Source organism: Argopecten irradians, chromosome 7 (genome assembly GCF_041381155.1).
Source record: "Argopecten irradians isolate NY chromosome 7, Ai_NY, whole genome shotgun sequence".
Classification (NCBI taxonomy): domain Eukaryota; kingdom Metazoa; phylum Mollusca; class Bivalvia; order Pectinida; family Pectinidae; genus Argopecten; species Argopecten irradians.
The window spans coordinates 41,998,400-42,022,131 of NC_091140.1; the positions used below are offsets into that span (position 1 = coordinate 41,998,400).

Below are 23,732 nucleotides of genomic sequence, written 5' to 3' on the forward strand. Positions count from 1 at the left end.
TATTACATAGAAATGAAATTAATATCAACCCTTACTTACAGAACAATCACAATGTTTATTTCAAATAAAACATATTCAATGTGTTTTGGAAAAGTGCATGAAAATTTTTGCTTTGTCGTGGTTGACCTTTTGCTTAGCTTTGGGCTCCAATAAATTTTATTTACTTTTTATTGAGATTTTTACTCTGATATTCGGCAACTACTGTTTTCTTTTTCTTTGTGTTATTATTGCAAATAGCTATTTACTGCATGATAAATGCATTTGGTGGATGTATGGTGATGCAATAAAAGCGAGGCCAGACCTTTGATGTCCAAGATGTATTGATGGACAATACTGATATTAAACAATACTGTTCATAATCGTAGCAAGAAAGTTTACATTCACACGAGAGGGCGCCACTGTGTCTCGCTCGGTTTTGTTGTAAATAAGAATTCGGTACTACGATCCCATGAGAGCTTTCTGATACTCGACTGTGGAAGTCCAGCCGATCTATATTTGTCCGTATTGAATGTGTTCCTCTCTAACATACGCGTTAATGTGAATTAATGTATATATAGTTTAAAGGCCATTGATTACTTAATGGAAGCGTGTCTGTGACTATAACCAATAGTTACTCTAACCTACGAGGCCACATAACACCATTCTTTTAAGAAAATGGAATCCCTTTATGTGTGAACAGCTGTTACCAAAAGTTATTTTTAAACCACAAAAACATGTAGTAAATTTCTCTTAAAAGGAAAATAAAACCACTGTGCTTTTATGGATATATATTGTTATCAAAAATCAATAATTCAAACAGAACGGGACTATAAAAATAAAAAAAACCAGCTCTTTTTGAGGGATTTGTTGACAAATCATAATTTCTCCCTAATTAAACTATTTTCATCATCATCATGCACCGTCCGTTGTCGTGCGCCGTCTGCCGTGCGCCGTCCGCCGTGCGTAAACTTTTCATTCAAACGACTTCTTCTCAATAACCGGAAGGCCAAGGGTACTCATATTTGGCCTGTAGGTTGCTGGGATGGAGGGCTACCAAGTTTTTTTCAAATGAATGACCTTGGCCTTCATTCAAGGTCACAGGGGTCAAAAAGGCTAAAATCTTTAAATGACTTCTTCTCAAGAACCAGAAGGCCAGGGTACTGATATTGGGCATGTAGCATGATTGGATGAAGGGCTACCAAGTTTGTTCAAATAAATGACCTTGACTTTCATTCAAGGTCACAAGGGTCAAATAGACTATAACCATTTAAACAACATCTTGTGAATAATGAAGAGGTTAAGAGACCTGATATTAGGCCTGGGGCATGTTGGGATGAAGGGCTACCAAATTTGTTCCAATGAATGACCTTGATCTTCATTCAAGGTCACGAGGGTCAAATAGGCTAAAATCTTTAAACAACTTCTTCTCAAGAACCAGAAGGCCCAGGGTACTGATATTAGGCCTGTGACATGCTGGGATAAAGGGCTACCAAATTTGTTCAAATGAAGGACCTTGACTTTCATTCAAGGTCACAGGGGTCAAATAGGCTAAAATCTTTAAATGACTTTTTCTCAAGAACTAAATGGCCCAGGATACTCATATTAGGCCTACAGCATGCTGGGATGAAGGGCTACCAAGTTTGTTCGAATGAAGGACCTTGACCTTCATATAAGGTCACAGGGGTCAAATAGACTAAAATCCTTTAACCAACCTCTTGTCAATAACTAAGAGGCCTAGAGACCTGATATTGGGCCTTTGTCATGCTTGGATGAAGGGCTATCAAATTTGTTCAAATGAATGGCCTTGATCTTCATTCAAGGTCATGGGGGTCAAAAAGGCTCAAATCTTTAAACAACTTTTTTTCAAGACCCAGAAGGCACATGGTACTGATATTGGGCCTGTAACATGCTGGGATGAAGGGCTACCAAGTTTGTTCAAATGAATGACCTTGACCTTCATTCAATGTCACGGGGGTCAAATAGGCTAAAATCTTTAAATGACTTCTTCTCAAAAACCAGAAGGCCAAGGGTACTGATATTGGGCATGTAGCATGCTTGGATGAAGGGCTATCAAGTTTATTCAAATGAATGACCTTGATTTTCATTTAAGGTCACGGGCGGCAAATAGACTAAAATCTTAAAACGACTATGTTGTATTGTACTAATAGTCAGATGACCGTTAAGGCCCATGGGCCTCTTGTTATTAGAGGATTTTTTTCATTGGACAAATATCACTAATACGACGCTTAATTACTAATTGATGAATTATTTATTTGTCAAACATTTACTTCACAATTTAGATTTTCATGGTTATAATTTTACCTATACTTGAAACATTTTTGCAGTAATTAGTTAACGTGAAAATAAGAATGAAGAGAACGAAAATAAGATGGTATATCTTATAAACAATCAAATGACGTATTTTAATTTCACTGTCATTTGGATCGGTGCTCACCAAAAATAATGATCTACATGTAGTACCTTCTTTTCACTAAGAAATTTATTAACTCATTCACCCCTGAAAACACATTTGGACTCTTCTGATTTAAAGACTGTGTCTGCCCATTAAGAAATTTCAGGGGTGTATGAGTTAGGTTCTTGTATTGAACACTATTAGCAAGCAGTTATGCATCATTTGATCCTACCCAAATAATTTCTTTTTTCTTTCCTTTCCACAGAACGGCCCTTGGAGTATGGCGGGTCATATTGGAGGAAACAGAGAACCTTGCCAAAGCCAAACTACAAGCTGCGGAGGTTTACATGGAAAAGATAGCCGAGCCTGTCAAACCCTTACGGGCAGCTAAAATACAATGTCAGAAAAAGGTAGGTAACTCTCATAGAAAGATAGCCAAGCCCGTGAAACCCTTACGGGCAGCTAAAATACAATGTCAGAAAAAGGTAGGTAACTCTCATAGAAAGATAGCCGAGCCCGTGAAACCCTTACGGGCAGCTAAAATACAATGTCAGAAAAAGGTAGGTAACTCTCATAGAAAGATAGCCGAGCCCGTGAAACCCTTACGGGCAGCGAAAATACAATGTCAGAAAAAGGTGGGTAACTCTCATAGAAAGATAGCCGAGCCCGTGAAACCCTTACGGGCAGCTAAAATACAATGTCAGAAAAAGGTAGGTAACTCTCATAGAAAGATAGCCGAGCCCGTGAAACCCTTACGGGCAGCTAAAATACAATGTCAGAAAAAGGTGGGTAACTCTCATAGAAAGATAGCCGAGCCTGTCAAACCCTTAGGGGCAGCTAAAATACAATGTCAGATAAAGGTGGGTAACTCTCATAGAAAGATAGTCGAGCCCGTTAAACCCTTACGGGCAGCTAAAATACAATGTCAGAAAAAGGTAGGTAACTCTCATAGAAAGATAGCCGAGCCCGTGAAACCCTTACGGGCAGCTAAAATACAATGTCAGAAAAAGGTAGGTAACTCTCATAGAAAGATAGCCGAGCCCGTGAAACCCTTACGGGCAGCTAAAATACAATGTCAGAAAAAGGTAGGTAACTCTCCTAGAAAGATAGCCGAGCCCATGAAACCCTTACGGGCAGCTAAAATACAATGTCAGAAAAAGGTGGGTAACTCTCATGGAAAAGATAGTTGAGACAGTCAAAAACTTTTATGGGCAGCTAAACTACAATGTCAGAAAATGATGAGTGATTTTTACATGGTACATAAGTCATTGGAGAGATTTTGGTAATAGAAGAGGTAAAGGATAATCATTAATGCTTGTAAGGTTTCAAAATATTACTCGAGGTCAATTACCTTCTAGCATATGTTGTCAAAAGGCTTTTAGTATAGAATTACTTAAATGGGTTTGATAATTTTATAGTGCATGAGTCTTTAGGTAAAAGCCATATAAGTTATTTAACAAGATTTTATGACATAAGTCATATATAAAGTCATATGTCTATTGTCAGTAAGTGTGGTTGAGTGAAATCACAGGATATCAGACGGATTTAATGTGATAAAATAGAAAGTTAAAGTAAAAAGTTAAATAGAACCATTACATAAAGAAATTTTTATTTAAATAATTTTATTTTTATACCTTTGACAACAGGTTATGCCACAACTCACCACTCTGCACCAGGAGGTCAGTCAGAGCGTCATGGAGATGGCCAAATCACAGAAGGGATACAACCTGGATGAGAATGTTTCCCACGAGGCACGGCTCAAGGCTGCCGACACCAACAACAGGTAAGTCTACCAAGTTCGTGCTGACAAAATTCTGAATCATATTTAAGGTCATTTAAATAATTTTATTTTTATACCTTTGACAACAGGTTATGCCACAACTCACCACTCTGCACCAGGAGGTCAGTCAGAGCGTCATGGAGATGGCCAAATCACAGAAGGGATACAACCTGGATGAGAATGTTTCCCAAGGCACGCTCAAGTGCCGACAACAAAGTCTCCCTTGCGAAATGATGCATTTATATGTGGGTGAAACACGACTGAATTTAAAGAAAAACTTCTTTTCGATAAATAATATGAAAAAATAAACCTGTAGCATGCTTTCGTAAGGGCTACCAAGTTCATGAAGGGCTGCAATCTTTTTTTCAAATAAATGACCTTGACCTTCAATCTGAAGTTGGATGGATCAGATGTGTTGAACTACTCAAAATACTTATGGTATTCTTAATTTGTTCTTTAAACCCAACAGATTTAGATGAAAATCATGATCTTGAGTAATTTGTTTTCAATTCTATCTAAGCTTTTCAAATGAATGACAGTTACCTTAACTTTCATGGTTAGAGGAGTTTTCTATTCATAGCAAAGAGAGACAAAGAAAAACGGATTAGTGTGCTGTTCCGACTGGACGTTTTGGTCATTTATACATCCACTGTGTACATCATCCATAGCCATATTATCCTGTGTTGTAAAGAATGTTTTGTGAAGAACTGAACTTCATGATCATTTTTATTTCTTTCCAGATTGGCTCGAAGGTCTACAGGAATTTTCCAATCCTTGACCAGTTTACAACAGAAAAGTGCTAAGGTATGACACACTGGGGAAATAAATACTGCATCATCATATGTTATTGATAGCATAATTTCAAACCAAATTCTCTAAGATATGAGATCATCAGAAATGTGGAGGATGATTTGATGAATAAAATGATTGAATTGGATTGAATTTTTACACATTTAAAAGTTATTATTGTATCAGATATAACAACATCAAAAATTTTCCTAAAAAGGTTAGTTTAGCTATATTGTTTATGATATAAGTGTATGATTTAATTCATTTTTTACAGCTGAACAGTAGAAAAGACATGTGTGAGGCCAAGTCCTGTCAATCACGTAACGAATATGTTCTAAACATGTCAGCGGCCAACGCCCATCAAATACGATATTACAGCATAGATCTCCCAGAACTTATGAGGGTAAGGAAAGTAGCTATCAACAAGTAATTCTAGTTCTGATAACCCGAAGATGTACATATATTACATTTATTTATTGTATTAAAAAATCAGATAAACACCCACAGCATTTGAAAAATAAATAATGAAGGTTTATTTAATTAATAGCACCAATTTCAGCCAATCAGCCAAAATTGTTTCACAGAATAAGCCATTATTAAATTTACAAAAAAGAAATCAAATAAAGAAAAAAGAGTTCTCATATTTTCAATCTGTATGGATATAAAATGTACACATATATATCTAAATATACCATTGTTGATCCATGGTTATCTAACAAATATTGACAAGTGTAATATAAAATATGTTTGACAGACTTTAGATGGTGAAATGTTTGAGCGGGTCAAAGAATACTTCAGCGTGCTGGGATCCACAGGCCTTGAGATTAGTACACAGGAGAAAGGCTCGTGTGAGAACATTGTCTCCCAGGCTCAAATGGTATATACTCTACCATGCAGAAGATTTTATATACAATAAAATATTTTTCTGATGATCTTTAGAATGTATGTAATATGTGTATAACAAACTGTGCTGACAACAAAGGGATTTTGATGGTTCCCAGAGCCTCAAAATGTTGCTATTGTCCATACTTCTGAACTGTAGAAATGCAACAACTAAAACTTCTTGTATTGTGTGTTTGGCAGAGACCCTGGGGGGGGGGGGGGTCAAAGTTTGGACCGTAGACATCTTGAAGCTTTTTATATAGTATTTATTTCTTTCTGAAATGTCCAGTAAGGTCTATATATAGAAAATCTTGATAGTACCTTGGTTTTGATATAGACAGGCAATATGTGCTATGATAATTACAATTAAAAGTCATATTACTAGGCTTCAAAAAAAAAAAGCTGATGAATTAATATAGAATAATGACTTATATATTAACGAAATTTAAGATAAATCACAATTGTTGATCCATGGTTAAAATATTCGACTGACCATCACTTTTTCTTATGTTTTAAATAGATTGCCAGTTTTGTATATATATATGACTGACCATCAATTTTTTGTATGTTTTAGGTAGACTGCCAGTTTTGTGTATATAGATGACTGACCATCAATTTTTCGTTTGTTTCAGATTGACCGCCAGTTTAATCACCAGTGTTTTCTCTACTGTAATCATGTTTTCACTGATCTTACACAATACCATTTTGAACCTTGCCAAAACGATGAGGTACGTATGAAATATTTGAAAGATTCAGTAGGTCTTTCATGACCATATTAATTTGACAAGTCATGTTTTGGTTATCAAAAACAATTTATTTCATTAACTTATTCACAGTAACCAGGAGACTCAGGGCCATGATAATTAGACCTATTGCATTCTGGGAGAGAGACAATTGTCCTTGACCTTCCTTAAAGTTCATTTAATGACCTTGACTTATCCTCAGTGAAAATTGCTTAAAGCATTAACTGAACAATTAACCAGCAAGTGTTTCAGAATTCAAGTAATTGAAAATATATGGCTTATATGTTTGTGGTCATGTGACATGGTCTGTGCTGTTACAGTGCAATAAAGTTTCCAAGGACCATAACGCTGGACTACAGCTGGACAAGGAGGCCAGAAAATGGGCCACCAAGGTGGCCAAGGAAAATAAGACTATTAAGGAGTTCGGCGCTAGTCTCAAGTCCCTCCAGGAACAGGCCCAGGGTGATAAGGTAGATATATCTATCGTCATGGTAACAAGGGACGAAAAATCATTTTCAGAATATCTTATCAAATAACTTTTTGGTTCAACAGGAATTAAACAATGGTCTTTTCTCAATTTTGTGCTTTCTTCTGAAAGAAAACTCCGCTTCATGTTCTTTTCCATATATATCTTAATACATGCTATTAATATGTAATTGTCTTGTGAATTGTAAAACTTTGAGTTATCTCCCTTGTGTTTTAGCTGTCTGACTCGGGAATGGATATCAACACTTCACAGGAAATTGAACAGCGGATAGAGGAAACAAAGTTTTGTCTCCGAAAATCTGAGGTATATTTCTCAATGAATAAGCACAATGTGTAAAAATCATATTGTGTGCAGTCTAAAAGAGGCTGAACTCAGTGGCTTAGAAATTAATCATTGTGCTGGTTGGCTATTATTTGCATGCTCTTTTCATCGAATATTTGACTGGATAATGCTGGTTAAGTTGGTAGCCATGGCCTTTTTAACCCAATTTGAGTTCGATCTGGAAATTAAATTGGCCTACTCTGATTCTAGTATTGTTCGTCACTTTATCTCCAAAATTTCTTATTTCATACACATAGTTTTTCATAAACATCATTTCCAGACTTTAGTAAATCATCATGAACTGGGTTTAGAGGAGAAGAGAAAAAATTAAGATTTTGATAAAACTAACTTATATCATTTGATGATTGGTGCCAAGATCTCTTCTCTTAACTGAAAGTTTCTAATATGTAAACTTTCTTTGATTACAGATAGCGAAATGTAAAGCTGAAGCCAGATTAGAAGCATTGAGACAAGCAGACGGTAAGTTACCCACATAGTACCTCATGACTCCATCTATTTGATTAATATTATTCCGTTTTTGCACATTACAGAGTTGCCTGCTCTTGCGGGAAAGTTACATTATCATTTCATGAGCAGAAATTATGCCATCTTCTCCAGAAAATGTGACTTTTATACGCTCACAAAAAACATGACTTAAAATTAACTATCAATACCTTACTGCAAGGGCAGGTAACTATGTAATATAACATTAATCTCAAAAACAGTACATGGATGTATAATATATAATGATGTTAAGTGGCTTTTTATCCCCCGCTTTCTCCGAAACGGGGGATATTAATTTGGGTGTCTGTCTGTCTGTCTGTCAGTCTGTAACACTTCGTTTCTGTGCAATAACTGTAACAAATGTAAACCGATTTTCTTCAAACTTGGTGACAAGGTTAAATGCCTTAAGGGCTTGGCCAAGTTTGATCGCGACTGTCGATGGGCCTTATTTAGCGGAGTAATGGCCCTTTGATTTAATAAAAAATAAAAATCATTTTCTGCCATTTCCCAGCAATAATTCTAATAAATATAAACAGATTTTCTTTAAACTTGGTAATAATGTCAAATGCTTTAAGGGCTTGGCCAAGTTTGATTGCAACGGCATGTTTCAACAAGGTTAAACCTAACATCAATAATGTTTACCTACAATATGTCCTGAAAGCGGGGGATGGAAATTCCACGAATTTGCTTGTTGTATTTACAGAAAATGTTGTAAAACAATATTTTTATTCAATTTGACATTAAATTGGAGAAAAATGTAAAATTATTTTCTGTGTTGTGTTTATAGTGAATGTGGTAAAACGATATTTTCATTCAATTTTACGATAAGTTGGAAAGAAACAAAAAATAAAGTTGTATGGCTTTGTATATTTACAGTAAATGTTGACGAGTGGATAGCGAGTGCTCAGGCAGAAAGTTTACGGGTAGAGGAGGAAGAAATGTCGCGGACGCCGAGCCAGGTGTCGTTGAGGACGGAAAGTTCAGGAGGGGTTAGTTTTATATGTGTGTTGATAGGAAGAAATACTTGTCCAATGTGTGGTCACCATGATTAAAAAGAGTGTTAAGACGCTTCTCATATTTGGATGACATCATCATTTTATGCTGCCGACATTGTTGCAAATGAAGGTTGGCTGCACAAAATTATGATGAAACAAATAAATATTGGCCAAGTGGTTAAGATGTCCCAACATATCACTACAAGCCCTTCACCTTTGGGTTGCAAGTTCGATTGAATCTCATGTTGATGAACAATGGTTTTTCTCGGGGTACTCTGGTTTCCCTCCACCATCTAAACCTGGCACATTTTAAATGACCCTGGCTGTTTATAGGACGTTAACGTTTAAGACCAAACAAAAGTAAATGATAAAACATCAATATTGATTTACATTTTCTACACTATTCAATTGGTGGTTATAATGAAAAGGTAATATGATACTGCATGTTATGAAATGTTAGTTGTGTGTTTTATATTTGAGTCATAACAGGAACTTTACAGAAATTTCTCATTAATCTTTACAGAAAAGTGATGACCATGAGCCGACCTACACCCATTACGATGATGACGATGATTTTATAGACGACACGTTTGAAGTCAGTAAACATGATAGTATCAGCTCCTATGGGAGTTCCACGAAGGCAGTCAAGTGTAGAGCCATGTATGACTTCCAGGTGAGTAGAAGGAAGTCAAACCTTAATTGTTTTGATAACTCAAAGATCCTGTTTTAGTTTTAATAATTTGTTGATCAATGCTTAAACCTTCACATTCAGTAACTTTGATAATTTGTTAACTTGGAAGCTTTAACACAGTTGTACAGACTTTTAAGATAATGAGTTTTGAATTTATTTTATAATTATTGACTCTGGATGAGGTTAATGTCCAAACTTTTCATCCCTATTTTATTATTTTGGGAATAAGGATTTGGTTGATAATGAAAGTAATAGACATCAAGTTCATGTGTGACATTGGAAAGAAAAGACTTGAAGTTAATTTCAATAACATGACAATTGAATTTAGTAATTTAGAATTTAGCAATAAAATGAATTCACTTGAAAATACTAATAAATGTAGGCCTTAAAAATAATATTAACATGTAAAAATAAATATTTCTCATGTTCCAGGCTAGTAATGCAGACGAGTTGAACTTAAAAGAAAATGACATTTTAGAAATTATTTCCGATGGAGATGGCGATGGGTGGGTAAGGGCCCGTAACTCTGAAGGGAAGGTTGGATACATTCCTCAGAATTACATAGAGGTACTGGATAATGGTGGTATGGACCAGTCGGATCACGCTGATAGCGCGATTCAGGCGGAATCTACAGAGGGCGTCGAGATACATCCTGTCCAGTCATTTGATTTACAGTCACCGAACGATGCCACGCAGGAAGTGACATCATATTCCTCGGGTGACATTGAGGTTCAAATGACAACCAATCAGATGTCACCTGATAAATTACCTGTGGCTCCAGAAGGTCAGTCTCCTTGTAAACTTCTTATGCTTCCAATTTCTTTTCACTATTTGATGAGTATTTACAATAAATGTATTTGTCTTTAAACACCCTTTTCTGAAATATATCTTTTTAATGCTGACAAAAAATATCGCATTATTATTAGGGATAAAAATAAATGTGCTTTGATCAACATTATTTCATGTGTGATTTATTTTGCCAATTTTGCAATCAAGGTAAATTCATGAAAGTTTTTTCTGCAAATTCAGCATCTTTCTCAATTAAACTGAAAGATGTTTCTGTTGAATTTCATTTCTGCCGAACTTCATCTTCAATGCTTTGAAACAAAAATCGCAAAATTCCATAGCTTTGCAATATATGTGGTTTACAGTATTACATTCGTTGTATAACTGAAATTTAAAGTTATTAAAGATGCTCCACAGCCAACAGAGCAAAAACAATACTCATCATTTGAACAATAATTGCTGTTGAATCACTTATTAATATGTCTAATTAATACAAAAATTAATCTAAGATGATGTTTTGCTTTTGGTGCATGCATAATCAGTACTTCATTCCATATAGGATATAGTGCCACAAATTTTGTTTGGGATGCAATTAATTACTTTTAATATTTTATCTTGGAGTAAAATAAGAAGCTCAAACTTGTCAATGGTGGTAATGGTGTAAGTAACTTTAGTAAATAAAGAAAAATACTAGTTCATCTGCTTTTGTTTTTCATAGAGAAAGAAATACTAATTGTCAGCAGTGGAGCATCTTAAATAGATTAGTTAAATATTGTGATTTATTTCTCATACAGAGGGAGTATGGGCCAGGGCCTTATATGATTATGAAGCCATGACGGATGAAGAGTTGTCGTTCACCGAGGGAACACTAATCAATATAATACGCAAAGATGAAAATGGTGTGGACGACGGGTTCTGGGAAGGGGAGATAAACGGCAAAGTTGGAGTATTCCCGTCGTTAGTGGTGGAGGAAGTTGATACCACTTCAGGAGGCCTGCACATGGTAGGCATGGCAACAAATATTCAAACCATATTTGGTCATAAAGCCCAAACTGTAGTTGGTACTAGTGTAATGCTCTGGACATATATAGTTATAATGATCAGACCATATTTGGTCATAGTAATCTACTGTGAATATACAGTTCAATTGTTAACAAATACTGTCAATTCTATATGTCAAACTTTACAATCAACCCTAAGATATCTGCTGATTTGAGCAATTTCTTACATCATTTACTTTTAATGATAATTTAGATAAGTTTTTCTTGAGAGAAGTTGACCTAGAGGTCATTTCTAGTTTTAATTTGGAAAAAAAATTACAGAAAATAATAAATATTTTGATTTATCAAATCTGGAATAAGCACATCATTATAAAATCAGACATATCTAAAATGGAATTCAGAAGTTTAAAATATGTGCACAGTAAAAATTATTATTTTGTCGTTTTTGAAGCTACCATCGCCGGATGATAGATTGGGTCCCCCCGAATTTGTACCACCTCCACCTGTAACCATTACAGCAGCCACGCCTGAGACTGAAGATCTCCCGCGACCTTTATCTAATGGTACAGGTATGTATCTATCTCGTTCTCCTATCATCATAAAACTTCCAGCAGCTGCAGCTCTGAGTAGTAAATATTCTTCATCATCAGTGCCCCCCCCCCCCCCCCCACTCATTTCCAGCTTCGTTACTGATGAGGAGTTTGGCTGTTTTTGCATGACCTGTTTGCTAATTGACCGATTGCCATGCAGTTTGTAGCCACGCCTCGTGCTCGCAAAGGCATGTGCACCTGTTCAATGTCGTAGCAAATGTTGTTGTATATGCAATAAGACAAATATAAACTAGCGTGCGGTAACCGGAAGGTGTGATTGACAGCTGCATGGTGATCCGTCAATTTTGGTTTTTGTGTAGTTTCTTGTTGAAAATCTAATGGCTTTATCAAATTTTTCATCTTTGAAAGCAAGTTTTATTTGAAAATAGAAACATAGCCATCTTGTATATATTTTATGATAAATCTGAAAATACACCAATACAATAATTGAGATAATGTTCACATATGCAAAATAGAAATTTATACATTTTCTGAAATATTACTTTTAAGAAGTACAAGTGCACAGAACAAGTAAGTTAATTGTTGAATAAATATGAAAATGTTTACTGAAATTTTTCTATTTGAAAAGATTTTTAGGAACTCAAAGCAAAGAAAATTGATTTTTTTTTTCGTGAGACAATAGAAATATTGCATATCATAATATCAGTTTTAACTGATCATAGAAAAATTATAACAATATTTGGTGTTTTTATTTTTATCTGAGAGCTAATTAGACTTTAAACAAGTTACTATAAATCTAAACAGATTCCCAGTGCTCTAATCCGAAAATGCATCACAGAGTAGTCTGCAAACTTTTAAGATAATACTGCGATTGTTTTTAGATTGTAACAATAATCTTATTAAAAATTATGTGTTTAAAGTAGCTGAAACGAAGGATTTGATTGGCTTAGAAAAAAATAATGTCTATACATATTTGGTTTTTGATCTTAACATGATTTGTTGTTTAGTTGATTGCTGTGAATTTTAGTTTTGAATGATTCTGTTAAATGTTGTTGAGTGCTTAAAAAAGTTTTCGATGTTGAGTTTCGTGTTTATTTTGTTGTGGTGTGAAGACAACAAAGTGAGACTTCCTCACCAAAGGTAAGCTTATAGAGTGACATATGTAACAACTCACCTGATTGATTGATAAATAAGTTACAGTTAATCTAATTAGTCAGTTCTGTCACCTGACATTGTCTTTCAATAATGTGATATTATGGATGATGAAATAATCTTTTCGGTGTTATAAAATCATTGCCTACTGTATGCCATCAGTAAAATTCCTTGAAATACTGTTGCTCAAATTGGTATATACTGTTTCATCATCATTCCCAATTCAGATTTCATATTTAGGAAGGGATCAAACTTTATGTATTACAAACACTTTCAGTAACAAAGTTCTTATCAAACTTCTAGGAAACAATTTTGAGATTGTTTTAAATCTATAGATATTGGTATTTTTGGAATCCAAAATGCAAGATGGCCACCATGACTACAAGCTTGAAAAACAATCAATTATGATAAACTCCTTGCAAATTGAATGAAAATTAACTTATCTGTGAAGGCAATTTCCAGTTAGTTTTTGCATACATGAGAAAAGGTGAAATGCCAAATTTAAATGAAAAATAAAAAAGAACAAGTAAAATAAAGATATTAGATATTTATTAACACTGTAAATTATGTTATTTCATCATCTTTAAGGATTCAAAGTTTGACATACCTGTTTCTATTTATAGCTGTGTGTGACACCTTATACAACTACGGAACTATTTCACACACATCTGTCTACCCAACCTCCATCCTCTCATTCCCCCTAAAGAAAGCCTTTAGGTCCGTTTGAGATCAAATAATCATGCTAAGTAAGATATAATATATAATTTTATAATCTCCTTTATGATATGGGGGTTTGTAAAACTCCAAATTTATGTAACTAAAATAAAATCATAAATACTTCAAACCTGTCTATAAAGACCACTTAGAAGACAAGGAAAAAGTGGTCTCTATAGCCAGGTGGTCTTTATATAGAGGTGGTTGCTATGGCAGTTTGTAAGTCTAGATCTTTCTTTTATTAGTCAGCCATTCTAATCTGTTGTTTATGATCAGATGTGTGAAATGGGTCTATTGGAATCTTCTGTCAGGTTTCACCTCTTCATCGTCTGTTTTATATTTGTTTGTCTTTCAGCTAAGCAAAGCTACCATCGTTCTCACAATCGCAGAAGATCGAAGCCCTCTACCGTAAATCCCACCTCATTTGAATCTACTGTTTAGGTAGAATGGTCACTGTAATATTGCGGCTTCGGGCTTTACATGTAAATGATCCATAATCACATTCTAGAACACATTAACGTGGGGAAGTAGAGTATATCACAATTTTGGTGGTTTTGGTAATTTCATTGCACATCATCATATTATACATACTAATATATTTTCTTTTCAATTTTTTTTTATTCAATTTTTTTTAAAAGATTTAACTATTTAAAATTTGATGAGAAGCAATTTAAATATTTTTGGAGATTAATTATAAAAATTATGATAGTCATTTAGTGATCACACCAATTTTTATGTAAGTGCTAGTCTTTTTAAAACTTTACTTAAAGGGAACTAACTCTTCCCAATCCTTGGGAAAGGGGAATAACCACTGACCAGGGGAGCTAACTCATATTTCATAAATCTGCATACTAACATATTGCTAATGTCACATTGGATTAATTCACATAACAATATTATGAATACTTTTTAATCTTTACTGGCAAACTAGAAGTAAACTAGTGACCTGCATGTGTAATAGACATGATTTATTCAATAAAATGACCTTGCCATATTATTAAGATTTATTTACATCAATGATCTAGATTCAATGACCAGCAATATTTATTAAATAATTTACAACTGCAAATAATATTTTGAGCCTCTTTGTTTTCCTTTGTTAAAATCTCTAATTATTAGCAGTGTTTGCATGACATGACTATTACAGATTATGCATATACATTTTGTGATTGCCTGTTAATTAACATTATACATGAATATTCATATATGCATGAAATTACAGTTTTTACCAAAATTAATGAATTTCTTGATGAATTATGAACTGTTATGATTCATGACATGACCCATTGTCTTCGTAATTCATGTGATCAAAGGACAATGAACTTGTATGTTAGCAGTTGAATTTTGAATTTTATATTTCCTGTAAATTTTTCCTTTAATTAATGCATTCATCCATGAAGACACCTATGAACTCTTCTGATTCTAAGGATAGGACAGTTCATTATGAATTTTTGCGTGTAAATAAGTTAAATGAATCCTCCCTCCAAAGTTAAATGAATCCCCCCTCAAAAATAAAAAGAAAGTGTTTTTTTTACATTGATAATAGCATGCTGGGATGAGGGACTACCAACTTTGTTTGAATAAATTATCTTAATTTATTTCATATTAAGGTTATTGGAGTCAAAAAGGCTTTAAAAAGAATAGGTTTATTTTCATATTAGGGTCACTGGAGTCAAAAAGGCTTTAAAAAGAATAGGCTTATTTTCATATTAGGGTCACTGGAGTCAAAACGGCTTTTAAAAGAATATCTTTTAAAAAAATATGCTTATTTTCATATTAGGGTCACTGGAATTAAAAAGGCTTAAATATAAGCTTAATCATTCTCTGTTTTTGGTGTTCATGTAATAGTCCCTATAGCCAGTGTGTATCTGAGTAACTTGCTCAAAAGAATGGATTCTAAATTAATTAATCAGTGACCTTGACCTTCACTAAAGATCACAGAGATCAAATTCATATTGTCTTAAGAACTTTCCTTTTAAGGATGTATGTACCCAATGTAAATGAACATTTGTTAAACGGCAAAAAGCTTCTAATGCTTTAAATTTAGACTTAAATTTTAACGGAAAATTTATGAGTACCAGTACATGAACTTGATATTTGACTTCCTGACGATAGTCACTGACGATAGCCGTTACCTGTGATATTCTACCTGTGAAATTTTAGTTCATCTGTTTTATATGTTGTAGACGGCGCCCCTGGAAACAGTAGTTCGCGCAAGACAACTGAACAGGTACTGGGCCTTGATTGTGCTAATATTCACTGTCAGACGTCCATTGTGTGATGACCAATATTACTGGATTACTTCCCTTGAATTTCTATTACTGGAGCATGCCCCCTTAATGAATTCTGTTTTCTCTATACATGATTATTACTGGTTTATATACTGCAGTCTTGGGAGTCCTCACTCAGATCCCGATTTCTCGAATAAACTTAAGTCAAAAACTGACTGAAGTCATAAATTTTCATATAAGTTAAATAAGGAGAAGGTTTATTACTTCAGTCGGTTTTTCGAGAAGTTTTTACTTAAGTCTGTGTTTCCAGAAATCGGTACCTGGTGAACATAACTGAAACAAAATGTTTTAGGCATTTATTATCTGTTTGTCAAGCACCTATATGGACGTGATGTTTTTTGTGGAGCTTGCCTGGTGGAAGGGTTGTCTCTACCAAGTTTATATATAGTCAAAAAATTATCTTTAAGGTACTTTCATTTCAAAGTCATACATGCAAAATAAAATAAAAAAAAAATAAATGAAAAAAAAAAACATTGCCAGAAAATCAGGGAGGTGGTACATTGATCAACACGGGCCAAATATTAATGATTTTGACCTGTAATTCAAACAGTATGATACAAAATGATTACTGCTAAGCTGATTAGTTTAATTTGTCTTTTCATGCATCTCAGGCTTCCGATTCACAATAGGTAGGTATATGGGTACAGGGTACATAAATCCTCCTATTGACCTGGTCCTGGTGTTGGTCTCGTTCAGAAAAAAACCTATATACTGGTTGATTCTCATGATGTAAATTACAATAATTTTATTATTGTAGTTTTTAGGATGTTTTACAAAAAAATGTTTCTGTTATTTTTTGTTGTTATATATGAATATGTTAATTGGTCAGAAAAATAAAAAGTAAGTTAGTTGTTGTGTAGAAAGTAGTTGAATCTGTAGACTATAAGATGTGCAACTGGCTGAAACTATTACATTTGTTTGAAGAATGAAATGTATTATCTCCCTTTGCATGATTATCTCCCCTTTTTAAAAGGATTTTTGTTTACTCTTTTCCAGATGAAGTATGATTATGTAGAATTCAAATATTACTGAAATTCATGAGAAGGTTCTTTTCATGTGTGAGGAATAAAACAGAATTTAAAAGAAAAATGTCTGAAGTTAAAAAGAAATGCTGAAAAAATAGAAGAGGAATTAATTCAATCAAAAAATATGGATGATCTCCCTTGTATGGCTTTCAGTTAGACAGATGATTAAACTCTGATGTTCTGTTTTACTTCATCAACTATTTATATTGAAAAATAAAGATGGAATTGATTTTTTTTTCAAATAAACAAATGAATTTAATTTATTAAATTTATTTTTTCATAAAAGTCACATGTCACAAAATTCCCATTGCTAATTTTATTTGCAGATGTTTGTTTTGCTTGCATCAGAAATAGAAAATTTAAAAAATTCAAATAAGATATTAGAATGTCCCAATTAAAATCCATCACAAGTTAATTTCCTTGCATGCTGGGTTTCTGTTGTTTCTGTTTCTCACAAGGAATTTCAATGAAAATATTACAATATTGTACTTTGATTTGATAAGTAAACATTTGTTTTCATGTCACAAGTACTATTTTGTTTCTCATTGTATGAACTCTGCATGCATCATATCTTGTCAAATAAAACCATTGTTTTCTGCCATTTCTATTGAATCTTTTGCCATCTTCTAGACAAGCTGTAGCTACTGCAGTACAGTACTTTCAAATCTTTGTTGAGAACTTTTCATTCAAAATCAAATTTTCAAAGAATATTTGAGGAGAAGGTTTTCAATGAGATCATTTCTTTATGTAATATCGAACAGATTGTGTATATTCTGACTTCTGACCTCAAAATTCATCTTAAATACTCGTACATCATCTTGTTCTTTCTGTAACTGGTATGTATCTTAATTACCGTATTTGAACAAATAAGCACCCAGGGCATTTAAGAATTGAGAAAAAATTAGGGAGGCTCATAAAAGAACCAAATTTGGACTCACTTTTCATAAAAGTATTGCACCAAGTAAGCTATAAATCAATTTGCAAAAAGAAATCGAATTAAGAAATCTAAGATTTTCAAATTATTAGTCTGCATTTAATTCAAGGTCAGTAAAATTGGGGTCTCAAAAAGGAAGGGTTGCTTATTTGGCCGAATATGTTAAGTCCTACTAATTTCTGGTTTTGATTGCAATTCAGTGATAGTTATATTTAAGTTATTAGATTTTAAGATGTATTGGTCACAAACACATAAATTGTGTATTAATGAATTATTTTCTTTGTTACAGTATTATAGACGTGTTAGACTGAACAAGAGTCAAGGTCGTCACAATAGTCACTTTACGCACCCGAGTGGCGGTCACGGCTCACCGCACACCACAGGTATTGTGTCTTCACGTGTTAGTGGCCGCGTCCCAGCACAGGTGTGTGTCTCGCATCAAATTCGTGGAAACATGGCCTACATGGACTATGACGATGATGAAGGGGAGGTATCGATGGTATGACCTTGAAGTGCCCCACTCAGGGGACTTAGTGAACATTTAACCAGGGCCCTGCCGTGGGGACATTATTAACATACACTTGACGAGGGCCCTGCTGCAGGGACTTTAACTAGCAAACATTGTACCAGGGCCTGGTCCTAGCGGTTTTGTAAATCATGGCAATGGATCTGTGATGTGGACAGTATCGGGGCCCAGCCCTCAGACCGGAGCCCAGCCCTCGGACCAGGGCCATGTTCTAGGACTGGAGCCCAGACCTTGGACAAGGGCCATGCCCTCGGACCAGAGCTCAGACCTCGGACCAGGGCCATGCCCTTATCGTATACACTTGACCTGGACCCTGCCCTTTAAACTGGACCAGAATCCACTGGATGTTTCTGTGCATTTAATTGTGTTCATAACGCGGAGTTGTTGGTGAAATACTGTAATTTGTTATTTATTAAGTAAATGTAGCAACATGACATGTGATATTCGGGGTCAGAGTTCATAGTTAGTGTAGAATGTTAGGCTAAATTGAACTTTGGATCCCTTGGATTCAATGTACATACTTGTACAGTATTTAATGTAATTGTTAAAGTTTTATTTGAGGTTGTATAAAGTTTGGCAAAAATCAAATTACTTTGTCACTTTCAAGGTCAGAAAGAAAGACAGAAAATATGTTTTGGTAAAACAGAATTGAAACTCAGTAGGAAAGCTGATGCAATGCAAAGCCTTTTATAGATGATTAGGCAATGAATATGAAATATATAAATGGATTTTATTTAACTCAAGTATATTGGACATTCCACAAAAATTACTTAGTGAATTCATTAAATGAATACATTAAGATTTTCCCAGATGTCTTTTAATGAAATCCTAATAAAACAATCCTCTATAGCCGAGGGGTCAAGGGTCAGATGTGTCAAAGGTCATACAACTCTAGTCAGTATACCGGGGGCATTTGTATTATACATGTATAGTGTAAGTTCATCCATGTGTTCGATTTCCCATTTAAATAGCTCCTCTAATCTCCCAGGAGCATGTGTAATACATGTATTAAGTTAAAGAATTATTTTGTTTATTCACTTCAAGTGAATAGGACTGATTTTCCTGTACATGTACATATGCAGACATAACGTAAAATGTTTAATTAATTATTTTCACCTGTCAACTTTTTAATAATTGTGACTAAAAACAAGAAATTACAATTGTAACGGTTTTTAAAATATGATACGACTATAACGGTACCCGTAAATAAATTTCATATAAATGTATTTCTAAATATTTTATGGATCATTGAGTCCATAGCAATATCCTGCAAAATCGCAAAAAAAAACACTATACTATAATAGTATTTATGTGTTAAAAATTTAGCATTTAAAAGTTGATCTGGTTTTCATTTATTTTGAAGGTGATTGAATCTGTAAACTTAATGAGGTTAATTATAATTATTTTACATGTTTTTGTGGCTGTACAAAGGATCTGAAGTAGAAATATTTTATCTTTTGGTATTTTAGATCTGGACATTATAAAAGTGCTCTTCTCATATTTATGTATTTTACCTGTTCTGTTGTTATTAATGTAATTATTCAGTTTTATCTGTAAATGATACAGATTGCTGACTATGAAAATTCAGAGGTATTGGCTACAGTAAGTAAGCATCAGGTTTTAATTGTGTCTGAATTTATGGCGTTGGTTTATGGAATAACGTCATTATTTCTCATAAAAAAGTATGGCACATTATGTAATAATTTCATTGATACCTGCTCCCAAAGGCAGATAACTCTGGTTTATAGGGGTAAAACAAATGTTATTTTCGATATATATACAAGCAATGCAGGTGAAGTATAATTAACCACTAATTAGTTCCACCTTGTAGTGATTGTGACATCACAAAAATCATTTCAAAATGTGACTTCGCTATCAATGGAAGATTGGACTAATCCATGATGAATTGAACTTCACCTATATCGTTTTGGGATCTCGATATTGACGTTTTTAGCCAAACAGACATGTTACATAAACTTCTTCAGTATGTCTAGCAGTGCCAGGTGGCATTCATAACTCTTTACACTGTTGTCTGAACAAAATTATAGAGTTGCGGGAAATTTTTATTCTCTGAGAATTTGTGTAATATTCCTTATGCACTGTATTATGCAATATTTAATATTTAAACAGTAATGTAGTGATTTGTAGAATTGTAGTAAAAGAGTGTACATGTGATTTTTAATGTAAATATAGTTGACATAGTTTTAATATATTATGTACATCAGTCATTCCAAATGTGTACCAACAATCACGCAGTGAATCGGTTTTATTTGAAGAGATATTGTTTGTTGGAAATATATTAGAGATATACATGTATTGGAGAAACACTATGTTTTAAAAGATTGTTATGGTAAAGAATTTTATCAAATGAGGTGTCGATGTATTGCAGTTTGGAATCTTTGCAATCAAGTAAGAGTTGCTTCCCCTCGTACATGAAAATGTGAAGTTATTATTCAAGTAATATTAATGTAAACTTTAAAGATGCTCCACCGCCGACAGAGCATAAATGATATTCATTATTTGAACAATGATTGGTGTTTTATCGTGTATATATACGTCTAATTAACACAAAAAATAATACAAAATAATTTGTTTTGTCTTCGGTGCATGAGCAATCAGTACTTCATTCCTTATAGGATATAGTGCCACGGAATTTTTTCGGGATGCAATTAATTATTTTTCATATTTTTAACTTGAAATAAAATTAGAAGCTCAAACTTTTCAATGTTGGTATTGGTGTACAGTACGTAACTTCTGTAACTGAAGAAAATTACTAAATCGTCTGCTCCTGTTTTTATAGTGAAAAAATACCATTTGTCGGCGGTGTAGCATCTTTAAAGGAATTATCTCCCTTCTAATAAAATTATTCCTATAGAGTTGTGGTCTTTAAGATAAGAAAACTCAAGAGATGTTTTGGAGTTTGATTTTCATCGAATTTCATTTACCGGTATATTTCCAATCTTTGTTGTTATAAGTGCCTCCTTGGACCAAGGATGATGCATCAATTAAAATTTTAATTATCTTCAAATTATTGAGCAATGTAACATGAACATTTATATTACTTCCTTTAGGATGGTCCAAAATATGATCTGTTGTTTATTTACGCAAGATCTGATCATAATTTAATTAAGATATTAAGGATATTTTGGGATATTATAATGTTTTATATAATATCTGACATTATATTGAAGCCATATTTACGTATGGTATAATGCTAATGATCTGATGCTATTTTGGGCGATATGATTTACTAAATCCTTTTTGGGTGTTCAATACAATTTTAACAGAATTGGACTAGATTGATCATCAGTGACCACAGGTAGCTCAGTAGAGCATCCGGCTTGTGTTAGAAGGTCCTGGTTTCGAGTCTGGTCTGGCCGTTATATTTCCCTCTTCTCCTGTTACACAATACTGGAGCTATATGATTGATGAAATCCTTTTGGATGGTCCAACTTTCCACAAAAATGGACATCATCTGAGCTTTAAACTTTTACTAATTATTCACAAATGTTCAAAATTTAAGTCACAATCTGACATTACCAGAGCAATATTTACAGGGATCCTAATGGATGGCCATTCTTTAATTTCTTACCCAGATTCACCTGTGTATGTGCCAAATGTATTTAATTTATCATGACTTTCTGTTTGGTGCTTTTTATTTGACAGATAATCTTTTAGTGTTGTCGTCTCTGTGTTTGTTACGATATATCTCCATGGAAACGAAATCTCTGGTAGAAACAGTGACTCACCCTCCTCTCACCTAGGTCGTCCTCGTGTCTTAGACTGGTCAGCTATGCACGGTATTTATCACTGACCAGTAGGGTCCACTCAGGTATATTGTCAAGGTGACCTTGAAAGATCATCCTAGAACCTGTAAAACTTTTTACACATTAAATGTTGTCATGGAAACGTGTTGTAAAAGTGTATCTATCAGTCTTTTTTCATGTCAGAATGTTTTGTAAAAATGTGTCCAACTTCAGTTACAATCTTTTGTTCATGTCACAACTTGTAGAAAACAATTACCGCTTCTATTTCCTCAAATCGGTAAAATATGTAAAAGAGTTTGCAGTTTTCTTCCATACTTTTCTTGAGAAAAGATAACAATATTATATTTGACAATGTTTCAAAAGTTTCCAAATATATGATTAATTCTATTGAGTAAAAATTGTATGTATGGTAGTGACAATTAAGACAATACATGAACAACAAAGCATTACATTGAAGTTGTTTGTGTACAATTCTATTATCTTACAATTATTTTGGTGTTTGTTCCGATGAAATTAAATTTTTCGTTTGTTAGATACAAGCCTGCACACTCGACAGTGTATCCAATGTAGCATTCCTAGCAGCACAGACATCTGACCAATTAGCTGACACCTATGGAGGTCAAAGGTCATGTGTAATAATGTATAAAACTTGTGTCACTGTAATGAAATAAAATGTGATATTCAGAAGATAACATCCGAGTTTGTCATTTCTATAGGTAACCCTATGTGACCTCCTCTCTGTATCTTATAAGGTCGAATGGTAGCAGAACAAGAGGTCAAGAGGGCCTGTATCGCTCACCTGGTTTTTTTTTGTTTTTTTTAGCCCACCATCTGATCAATAGTTTTTTGTCTGTGGTCCGTCCATCCGTTAACAATTCTTTTCAAATTTCTTATGCAAGTTTCCCTAGGAACGCTGTTCTGCAAATTGCATTTTGGGACCAATTGGTCAACCGGCTGCCATCTTGGATTTTGGTAGTTAAAGTTTGTTTTCACTATTTCTCAGAATGAAAGGATCTTTCTCAAATTTCCTAATTATAGGTTCCCCTTGGACCTCAGTTGTGCATATTACATTTCCTGAGTGAACTCTTTCAAGCCCATAGCACATTTAACCATGTGACCAAGTTACAAAAAAATTGTTGAAGATTTGTGGCAGTTATTGCACGGAAACCAATAGATACAGACAGACGGACAGACCCAAATTAATAACTAAAGTAGAGTTTGTACTAAATTCAGAGCTTGTGAACCAAGCAGGATGAATTTGGAGTTTCAGATCCTCACTAACTATAGAGTAACACCAACTTTCCCATTTCAATAATATTTGGACCACAAAGCACTATCTTTTCAGACCTTTTGTGACCTGACATGAAGCATAATCCAATGATTCTGGGGCTTGTTGACTGT

General features: G+C 34.0%; 1 protein-coding gene across 7 annotated transcripts in view; it reads left to right on the plus strand.

Moving 5' to 3' along the window:
* Positions 1–23,023, plus strand: part of LOC138328483 (protein nervous wreck-like) — an 83,237-nt gene extending 60,214 nt beyond the window's left edge. For 3 of the 7 annotated variants that reach the window (XM_069275304.1, XM_069275303.1, XM_069275305.1), the window contains 16 exons: positions 2,658–2,802; positions 4,039–4,175; positions 4,913–4,976; positions 5,236–5,364; positions 5,716–5,838; positions 6,476–6,571; positions 6,907–7,056; positions 7,290–7,376; positions 7,823–7,874; positions 8,775–8,887; positions 9,417–9,566; positions 10,017–10,368; positions 11,165–11,373; positions 11,823–11,940; positions 15,975–16,018; positions 18,328–23,023. In XM_069275304.1, coding sequence (XP_069131405.1) covers positions 2,658–2,802; positions 4,039–4,175; positions 4,913–4,976; positions 5,236–5,364; positions 5,716–5,838; positions 6,476–6,571; positions 6,907–7,056; positions 7,290–7,376; positions 7,823–7,874; positions 8,775–8,887; positions 9,417–9,566; positions 10,017–10,368; positions 11,165–11,373; positions 11,823–11,940; positions 15,975–16,018; positions 18,328–18,543 — 2,185 coding nt within the window. In that variant the 3' untranslated portion in view covers positions 18,544–23,023. Of the gene's footprint in view, positions 1–2,657; positions 2,803–3,500; positions 3,553–4,038; positions 4,176–4,912; positions 4,977–5,235; positions 5,365–5,715; positions 5,839–6,475; positions 6,572–6,906; positions 7,057–7,289; positions 7,377–7,822; positions 7,875–8,774; positions 8,888–9,416; positions 9,567–10,016; positions 10,369–11,164; positions 11,374–11,822; positions 11,941–14,143; positions 14,271–15,974; positions 16,019–16,690; positions 16,709–18,327 lie in introns of those variants that run through there. The other 4 variants (XR_011209216.1, XM_069275307.1, XM_069275306.1 and 1 more) reach the window with 4 other exon arrangements.
* Positions 23,024–23,732: the final 709 nt, after the last annotated feature.